This window comes from Ichthyophthirius multifiliis (assembly GCF_000220395.1).
Source record: "Ichthyophthirius multifiliis unplaced genomic scaffold scaff_1120509251343, whole genome shotgun sequence".
Classification (NCBI taxonomy): Eukaryota; Ciliophora; class Oligohymenophorea; order Hymenostomatida; genus Ichthyophthirius; species Ichthyophthirius multifiliis.
The window spans coordinates 1-10395 of NW_004085966.1; the positions used below are offsets into that span (position 1 = coordinate 1).

Below are 10395 nucleotides of genomic sequence, written 5' to 3' on the forward strand. Positions count from 1 at the left end.
ATTAAACAAAATATTCATAATAATTCTAGACTTTAAATTTTAGAAAATAATCACATAATAAAAATTGTTTAAACAAAAAAAAAAACACTACTATTTAAAGTAAAAACAAAAATTGTTTTTTTTTTTTTTTTTTTATGGATTTTTTAATTATAAAAATAGAATATTATTAATCCTTCTATTGGATATTATAATATAAATGAAAGCTTAATTAAACCTAAAATTTATAATGTTAAAATCAAAGAAAGAATAGATAAAAAAGAATAGTCTTCTTTAATTTTAAAATCTAGTATTTAAATCAAATTAAGTAATAATTTTATAAATGATAATAGAAACAATTAAAGTGTTTTCTTAAATAAATCTTACAATAATTTAAAATATTTACCACAATTAAATTATGAAGAAATTCAAAAATAAAAAGAAAATAATTCTAAAGTTGATACTTAAAACTAATAAATTTGTAAATATTAAATAAACTTTTATTAAGGTTTTAGTTTTAGTTTTAATTTTATTTTTTAAATTTTTTAATCTTTTTGTATATTTTAATTTTAAAATTAGATAATATTGAAGATATGCCATTATATGGCTTACACTAACCCCCTACAAAGAATGAAATTAATGAACTAACAAAAGATAAACTGTAAAATTAATTTAGTTATACTTTAATTAAACCTTATTTTTTTATATAAAGTAAGAAATATGGGTTTAATATAGATAATGAGAAATTTAAATTTTTAAGAGATAAGTTCTAAAAAAGCTAATAATGAGAATATTTTATTTTAAAATTATAAAAAATATATTTTAATTTATTTTGCCTTAAAATATATATATATATTTTTTTTAAAGGGTTAAATTAAATTAAAGCAGTTTATTGAATAATATTTATATTAAGTTTATTATTTATATTTTAATAGGTTCATTTTTTTTACATATTATAATATTTTATATTATAAATACCTAATATTCACATTTAAATTACAATATTTCTAATAAAAATTAATAATTATGATTTTAATTTATATAATTTATTGTTTTTAAAATAATCATTTTAAGATGTTTTAATTATAGATTTTATAAACAATTCGAAAATAAATAATATATATAATACAATAGTTGATAAAAAATAATTAAATTATTTAGTATGTAATTTAATTTAAATATTATAAATAAAATGAAAAAGTGTTTATAATAGTTATAATGTATTTATTGACCTTATTAAATGATTAAATATAATCTTAATTATTGTATATTTTAGCAATTTAAAAATATTAAAATAATCAATATATTATAATTTTGTATCTTTAAAAATAAATTATTAATAAAAATAGATTAATTTTTGTTTTATGTAAAATTAATAGTAATATTAAATTAATATAAAGAAATATTATTAAAATTTATATTTTAGTTTAAGATATTAAATCTTTTTTTAAAATTTTAAGAAATAATATATATAATTTTTAATAAATAATATATATTAAAATCATATACAAAATTACTCAAAAATTTTGTATATATTCATTTTTTTGCTATATTATTTTATATATATTATAACTTTATAATTTATACGTGTCAAATCTAATTTATATAGTTTTCTTATATTTCTTTAATTATAAGAGAACTTTGATTTAATTTCTTATTTTCTTTATACATTTACTATCAAGTAATTTTAATTTAAAAGCTATTTAAATTCAAATAGTAATAAAATTAAATTTAATTGCATCTTTAATAATATGAATAATTTTTAATATTAATAACACTTAAATTCATAAATTATTGATTTAAAATTTTTTTTTGTATAAAATATAAAATTTATTTTCATCCTATTTTTTCAATAAAATTTCTTTTAAATAAAAATAAAATAAAATTATTAAAAAATAGTATTATATATTTTTTTTTTATTTAATAGATATAAAGCTAAAATTAAAAAAAAATAATTGATATGTTACAATAACAATTATTTTATTAATTATAATAAAGGAAAAATAATATCAGCCTTTTTAAAAAATGAAATCCAAGTTTTTTTATATTAAAAAAACTTATTTGAAATTATTTAATTAGTTTATATATATATTTCATTCAATTAAAAGTAAAGGTTTTTAAGAAGTAATTTTTTAAAAAATTTTAATAAACGAAAAAATATTTTTTAACTGTTTTTTTATTTTTATTAAAAAAAAAAAAAAAAAAAGAATTATACAAATTAAAACACAAATATTATTTTTTAACATATTTTATTTATTTATTCTGTGATTTTTTTTTTTAAAAAAACTCAATTAACAAAAGACTAAGTTTAATAAAATGCATAATCACTTTTATTTTATTTTTCTCGATTGAATTTTAAAATAAAAATATACAAAAAATAAGAATAAACTATTCTAAAAGTAATATTAAAGCTAAATATAAAATAATTAAAAAAACCATTCAAATGCAATATTATTAATTTTAAATAAACAAAATAAAAAAAAAAAAGTGAATTTAAAAAAATCAAAAAGAAAAAAAAAAAAAAAAAAAAAAAAAACTAAGTAAAAAAAATAAAAAATAAAATAAAAAAAAATAAAATAAAAATAAAAAATAAAAATAAAATAAAAATGAGTGAAGAAATAGAACCTCATATTCTCCGAAAATTCGAAATTATTTAAAAATTAGGAAAAGGTGCTTATGGAATAGTATGGAAAGCATATTAGTAAAAAACAAAGTAAACTATAGCTTTAAAGAAGGTTTTTGATGCCTTTCATAATGCCACAGATGCTCAACGTACATTTCGTGAAGTAATGTTTTTATAGGAATTAAATAGACATGAAAATGTTATTAGATTATAAAATATAATTAAGGCAGAAAATAATAAGGATTTATATATGGTTTTTGATTTCATGGAAACTGATTTACATGCAGTAATTAGGGCAAATATACTTGAAGAAATTCATAAACAATATGTTGTTTATTAAATTTTGAAAGGAATCAAATATATACATTCAGGAGAAATTATTCATAGAGATTTAAAACCTTCTAATATATTACTAAATAGTGAATGTCTTGTAAAATTAGCAGATTTTGGCCTTGCTAGGTCTCTCGCTGCTTAAGATGGAGAAAGTGATGCGGTTAGAACTGAATATGTGGCCACAAGATGGTATAGGGCTCCTGAAATATTACTGGGAAGCTCTAAATATGCAAAAGCAGTAGATATGTGGTCAATTGGTTGCATTATAGGAGAGTTAGTGACTAATAGAGCTATATTTACAGGAAGTAGTACATTAAATTAAATTGAGAAAATTTTAGAATTAACTGGAAAACCAAATCATGAGGAAATAGAGTCTCTAGAAAGTGAATTAGCATGGAATATTATTAATAGTGTTTAAATTTGTAAAAGAAAAACTTACCATTAAATGTTCGCAGGGGCTCCGGAATTAGCAATTGATTTGATTAAAAAATTACTTTGCTTTAACCCGAAAAATAGATTGACTGTAGAATAGGCATTATAACATCCTTATTTAAAAGATTTTCATTGTCCAGAAGAAGAGATTATTTGTGGAAGAATAATTCCTATATGTATGAATGATAATAAAAAATTTTCTATTAGGGAATATAGGGAAGCTCTTTATAATTAAATTGCTTAAAAAAAGAAAGAGTAGAGAAAAAATATAATTGATTAAACAAATAACTAAACAAATGATTAAATTAATTATAATAATAAATCATAATAATAATAAATTAATTAATAATAGATTTTATTATTATAATAATAATAATAATAATAATAATAATAATAATAATAATAATTATAATATTAATAATAAATTTAATTGCAAAAATAATAAGTTTAATAATAATAATAATAATTAGCTTTTTAACAAAAATAATTAAATAACCAATAAATTTTAGAAAAAAAAAAATAATTAGAATAATAAGAAAATTTATTTAAGAAAAATAGCTTACATAAAACTAATCTTAATTCATCTTTTTAAAAAGAATATAGTAAAAATGTTGTATCTACGAGTTTTTAATTTTAAAATGATGACTAAAAAAAAAATAATACAAATAAAGTCTTAATGTATTAAACATATATTAATAAAAATAATCACAATAATAATAATTATAATTATAATACGGTATATAATTTTAGTTAATATAATTAATTTAATAAAGCTCTTAACTAAAGTTAAAATGAAAATAATTATTAAACTAATAAAGTAAATTCATTTAGTAATTATAGTAGTATATTATAATAACCTTAAATTTCTAATGTTTATTAAAGTTAATAATACTAAAAATAATATTAATAATAATAATAATAATAATAATAATAATAATAATAATAATAATAATAATAGTAAGTAGAAGTTTAAAAGCCAGTAAGTTCTAATAAAACATAGAGTTAGTAAGGTAATAATAATTCTTTTATTTAATATTAATAAATATAATATAAGCATTAATAATAGTAATTATAATAATAAATTCATAAGTATTAATAAGGCGTTATTTAAGGTTATCATGTTAGATAAAAATCTTAAAATGTATAAAAAAGTATGTATAAATGAATTTAAGTTTCATTTATTTCCAAAAATAAATATTTATATAAAGTGAATAAAAACTAAAATAATATGTATAATTTTTAATAATTTAGAATATATACCTATTCATATTTTAAAGATATATTTTTTTTATTTTTATTTTGTTCTATATGCTAATATATTAATAATATTTGATATATTTATATTATTTAATATTTATATTGTGTTTTTTATTTTTTTTATTTTATTATTATATATTAAGCAAATTATTTATGAGAACCTTATTGTTTAATATGAAAAACATAAAAAATATAATTATAATTTTATATATTTTATTTCAAATCTTTTATAAATCATATAATAAGTTATATTTCTTAAAAAATATAATAATAATAATAAACTTTATTCAAAATAAATAAATAAATAGAAATGTAAAATTAAGAAAAATAGTTAGTAATTTAAAAATTAAAAAAATAAAGATTTTATTTATATTTGTTTTTTATAAAATAAGCATCTACCGCCTTTAAACCATAACTATTCTTAAGTATAATATAATCAATAAATATATATATAATAAAAAATTAAAAAAAGTATAATACATAAACACTTATTTAAGAAACAGTACCAGATAATGAAGAAAATAATATTAATCAAGGCAATTATAGTTATATTCCTTTTAAATTTCCCGAAGGAAATGATCAAATATATCAATTTTATTAAAATGAAAAACATAAAAAGTAAGAAAAAAGCAAATTAAATCGAGAAGCAAAAATTTGGGATAAAAAAACAAGTTCAACAAACATAGATTTAAAGCATTTTAAAAACTTTTATCCAGTTAATAATACAAGAATTAATTTGAAATAAAATTTTAAAGAAAATTAAAAAAAAATGATTCAAACAGCGCTTTAAATAACAGAAGAAAGACAAAAAAGATAAAAATTTGGAAGAAAAACAGAAAATTTAAATGATATTTTAAAATAGAAAAAAGAAATATTTTTAATTACTATGTCTCATGATATTTTAGAAAATGAAGTAGAATATAATTTATTATTTTTATATATAAAAAAATCATATATATAAGATTGAATAATTAAAAAAATAATAATAAGAAAGAGTTGATTCATTAATTTAAAGCGAATTAAATCTTAAATAAGACTATGATAAATTTTAAAAATATTTAGATATTAATAAATATTAAAAAAATTAAGCAGAATTAAATGCTGATTAATAAAATAAAATCAAAAAAGATAAAGATGCCATTATAAAAGAATTAAATTTAAAAATTACTTCTATGAAAACTGAAAAGTCAAGATATGAAGAACTTTTGTAAAATTATAAAGAACATAAAGAATTTTTAGATAAAATATCACCAAAAGTAACTTTTTTTATTCTTTTGTATAATAATAAAAAAAAGGAATGGGAAGATTAAAAATAAGAAAAAAAAAAATAATATATATAGATATTAAAAAATAATTGGATTTAAACAAATATGGAATAATATTGTATAAATATTTTAATAAAATAATATATAAAAAAAAAAAGTGAAATAAAATAAAAATTAAAAATCATCAGTTTCGAATGAAAAAAATACAAAACAAATGCAATATAAAAAATTAGAAATTTAATTTTAATAATTTGTTTAGAAAAATGAATTAGAAGAATTAGAAGGTTTTTTATTAAGATTTTATATATATATATATATATATATATATAATAATATATATATATTATTATATATTGCATTTTTAAATTAATTTATTTTTTTAGAATTTGAATATAAATATCCTATGTATTTTTAACATCATAGTTAATTAATATAATGTTTTAACGATTTGGAAGAAAAGAATTTGTTTTTAATTTAAGTTAAATAAGAAGAATCTACTAATTTAGAAGAGTTCAGGAATAAGTTTAAGATAGAAAAATAAGTTTTTTTTAAATAACAATTAGTTTAATAATATATCTTTTTTAAAAAAAAATATATAATAATTTAAATAGAATTATAATTAATAATTAAAATACCTTAAATAGTAAAAGGATTCTTTAAAAAAATAATTAGATGATATTAACAATAGTATTAAAAAGCTTAAATAAAATTATGAAAGTGAAAATGTTAAAATTGTTGATAAAAATGAAAATTTACTAAGAAATCAAGTATACAGAAATAAATATTTATATATATATATATATATTTTATTTACATTAGATTTTTGAATTTAATAATATATTTAAAGAAGAATTAAATATAAATGATACTGATTCTAAGAAAACTTTAAATATTTTAACTGTTTTTTTTTATATATATATATATTAATTATTTATTTTCAAGTAAGTAGAGATATTATTAGTAAAATAATTAAAGGATATAGAGAAATGTCCTATTAAATTAGTTGAAGAAAAGGTAAATTTTTATTAATTGTTTATAAAAAGTTTATTTAAATAATAAAAGAGAAAAAAAGCTTAAAAAGAAAGAAAATAAATATAAAAAGAATATTAAAATAAAATAAAATAAGAAGACTTTGATAGAAGAAAATTAAAGAATTTATAAAAAATTACTTAATAAAGCAGAAAGAAGTAAAAAAATAAATATTTAAATTTATACTAATTCTTTATTTTTTTAGAACTGGAAGATTAGTAATGTCTAGAAGTTCTCCTTTTCTAATGTTAGCTTAAAAATAAGAAAAACCATAAAAAAATTTAGAAGAAGGAGATTCTAAATATTTTAGATAAGATTATTATTTATTATGAATAAAAATTTTATATTAATTTTATTTTATTTTTTTAAAAAATAAATATATTAAAAATTTAAATAAAAAATAAATAATAATAAAAAATTAATTTCTTTTTTTTTAAAAAAAAAAAAATATAAATTTAAAAAATAAATATTATTAAAAATGATTGATAATACAAATAATAATAATAACAATAAAGAATTTTTACAATTTAATTTAAAATCATATGCATAAGTAGATGCTAAGAATCTTCCTTTTTAAAAAATGTATTTAAGTTTTTCAGGATCTATAGAAAGTGGTGAAGTAACAATAATAAGTTACAATAAAAATAAAATAAATAAAATAAAAAGTTTGAAGAAGAAGAAACATTAACATGTCAATACGAAATTGCCTATGGACATAATTTTAATCCAATTGATAATGTAAATTTAAATAATAAAATTAGATTAATTATATTTATTGGAAAAAAATAAAAAATAAATAGTAAATATTAACAGGAAAATCATAATTTTCAACTTCTCATAGTTTATATGTGAGAGAAATAGTTTTTAATTTACCTTTTGAAGCAACTTTTTAAACTGATAGTCCTTTTGGATGGCCTTAATTAGTTATATAATTATTTGGATATAATTTTTTCGGAATGCAAGAAATCAGAGGTTATGGAAGTGTACATATACCAACTTAACCTGGATAGTATATATTTATTTAAAATTTATAAATTAAAAAATAATAAAGTCATGAAAGAATTGTTAATATTTATAGGCCTTTGGCTACAAGTAAAGTTTCGGCTTTTTTCAGTTTCTTTTCTAAATAATAAATTAAATATCATGATCCTAAAAAAGTTATAGCATATGGAGAAGGAAGAGATGGTATTTATATAATATTATTAATAAAAATTATTATAATATAAATAAAAAAAAATATTTTTATAGTCACAAGAGTTGAATCGGTAGGAACTATAAAAGTTAAGTTTAATGTAATGAAAAGAAATTTTTAAAAAGCAGGTTATACATGAAAATTATTATTTATTTTTAATATTTTTTTTTTTTTAAAAAAAATCATTATATTTATATATATTATTTATATATTGTGTATTTTTATATTTTTTATTTTAAATTATATTAAAATTACATTATTTATTATTTTAATTATATATTATTATATCATTCGTTAAAAAATTATACATTTCCTATATATTTATTTTACTATTTTAAATTATTTAATACATTTTATAATTATCTTAATAAGTTTTCTAATACAGATTAATCTTTACATCCATATAAATCTATTTAATTTTATTTTAAAAGTATAAATATAACTATTTTTTATAATATATATTTATTTTTAACTTAAAATAGCTTTATTTGTTAATTCTTAAACAACTTATCTATGCTAAATTGTTAATAATATTTATTCTTAATTTAAATTATTTAAAGATAATAATCCAAGTACATTCTTATTATTTATTAAAAAATAATTATATTTATTTTACTAAATAAAATACATTTATTGATATTTCAAAAATATTTCCATATTTATCACATGTAAAATATTGAGAATTTTAATAATTGCTTAAATTTATTTATGCATATTTCAATGCCTCCAAAGTTTGACCTTATTTTATAATTTCAATAAAAGATAAAGCATGTAAATTAGGTAGTATATTATTATCATTTTATACTATTTAAGGTAATTAGTTATTTATTTTTTCAATAACAGTTTAAGCATCTCCATCCATTATCATTTTTAAAATTTCTATAAATAATAATTATATAGTTTATATATTTATATATAAAAACATTTATATATTTATATATAAAAACATTTATATATTTATTTTATTTTAATATAAAATTTTTTGAATTTTTTTGATATATATATATATATATATATATATATATATATATTATATATATATATATATATATATATATTACCTCCTCTTAATTATTCGAAATAAGCTTATTAATAAAATAAAGAATTATTAATATCATTATTATTGTCATTACTTATTAATTAATTGTTTTAATTTTATTTATTTTTTTAAAAAACATCATCATTATTTTAATTTTATTAAATACATTATTATTATTATATATTTTATTATTATTAAATATTTTATTATTATATTGTATTTTCTCTATTGTTTGAGTTTTTTTAATCATTTATACTATTATTATTATTCTCAATTATCATTTATTATTATGTTGAAGTTTATTCTTAGTTTTAATTTTCGTTTTCTTTTTCAGTATTTTCCTTTATAATATTGTTATTACTTTTATAAATGTTTTTTTATTATTTTTATTCTTCTCGCTTTTTTTATAATAATATTTATGAATTTTACTATATTTAACTTGCATTTTCAAATGCTTTTAATGTGTTAAAATATCCATTAAAGTATAAATATTACTAAATTATTTAATGTATTTAATAATGGTTTATTTCCTTTTATAATATCTGAGAATATAATTGATTTTATTCATTTTTTATTAATGTCATTATATCAAATTTAAAACTTTTTTCGTCAAAATTTAACGTTACTTTCTATTTTTAAGCATTTAATCCTATTGTTGCATATAAATTTGTCTTTATTATTCCTTTAAATGCTGGTCCTTTATTATAATATTATTGAATTTCTATTTTTTAATTTTTTTTACCATGAAAAACTCCGTTATGAGTAATAAATATTTCTCCTTTAAAAAAGTTTATTCCACATCCGATTATGTCATTTGTTTTGATTTTAGTTATACTTTTTAGAATTTGAGACTTTTTTTAAAAAAAATAATAATAATATATATTCTTTCATCAAATATATATTTTTAAAAAATTTCTTAAAAAATAAAATAAAAAAGATTAAATATTTATATGTTTTATATTTTTATTTATAAACTTATTTTTTATTAGAGAAAAGCAATCCATCTGAATGATATCCATAAGAACTTTAAAGAAAATATAATCATTATTTGAAATATAGAAAATATTTAATATATATAATTATGAAGTATTATTTATATATAATTATTATTTATCAAAATACTTTTTTGTCTAACCAGGAAATTTATTCATAGGAAAATCTATTTCTGCAAATCCAACACATAATTCACTTTTTAATTAAAAAAAATAATACATTTTTTTATAATATATTATTTTTTTATAGAATTTTA

General features: G+C 14.7%; 2 protein-coding genes across 2 annotated transcripts, besides 21 other annotated features; both read left to right on the plus strand. All coding sequences in view use genetic code 6, as the record gives it.

Moving 5' to 3' along the window:
* The first annotated feature begins 2438 nt into the window (after positions 1-2438).
* Positions 2439-2572: a microsatellite.
* Positions 2447-2564: a microsatellite.
* Positions 2481-2583: a microsatellite.
* Positions 2486-2577: a microsatellite.
* Positions 2583-3640, plus strand: IMG5_185860 (mitogen-activated protein kinase 2, putative; the record flags this gene model as incomplete). Its single annotated transcript, XM_004027245.1, has 3 exons — positions 2583-2762; positions 2826-3237; positions 3615-3640. The coding sequence occupies 3 exons, from the start codon at positions 2583-2585 to the stop codon at positions 3638-3640; spliced, it is 618 nt and encodes a 205-aa protein (XP_004027294.1).
* Positions 3641-3670: 30 nt separating this feature from the next.
* Positions 3671-3788: a microsatellite.
* A 459-nt stretch (positions 3789-4247) lies between these two features.
* Positions 4248-4321: a microsatellite.
* Positions 4322-4398: 77 nt separating this feature from the next.
* Positions 4399-4439: a microsatellite.
* Positions 4440-4676: 237 nt separating this feature from the next.
* Positions 4677-4718: a microsatellite.
* A 192-nt stretch (positions 4719-4910) lies between these two features.
* Positions 4911-4980: a microsatellite.
* IMG5_185870 (hypothetical protein) lies at positions 4932-6653 on the plus strand (the record flags this gene model as incomplete). Its single annotated transcript, XM_004027246.1, has 5 exons — positions 4932-5534; positions 5584-6004; positions 6120-6170; positions 6270-6427; positions 6498-6653. Coding segments are annotated over 5 exons (1389 nt in total), but the record flags the coding sequence as incomplete, so codon positions are not given.
* Positions 6188-6240: a microsatellite.
* Positions 6654-7281: 628 nt separating the features above from the next.
* Positions 7282-7337: a microsatellite.
* Positions 7338-8107: 770 nt separating this feature from the next.
* Positions 8108-8156: a microsatellite.
* A 135-nt stretch (positions 8157-8291) lies between these two features.
* Positions 8292-8393: a microsatellite.
* Positions 8394-8438: 45 nt separating this feature from the next.
* Positions 8439-8477: a microsatellite.
* A 522-nt stretch (positions 8478-8999) lies between these two features.
* Positions 9000-9163: a microsatellite.
* Positions 9008-9068: a microsatellite.
* Positions 9103-9165: a microsatellite.
* Positions 9166-9262: 97 nt separating this feature from the next.
* Positions 9263-9337: a microsatellite.
* Positions 9292-9359: a microsatellite.
* Positions 9292-9361: a microsatellite.
* Positions 9313-9359: a microsatellite.
* Positions 9362-10395: the final 1034 nt, after the last annotated feature.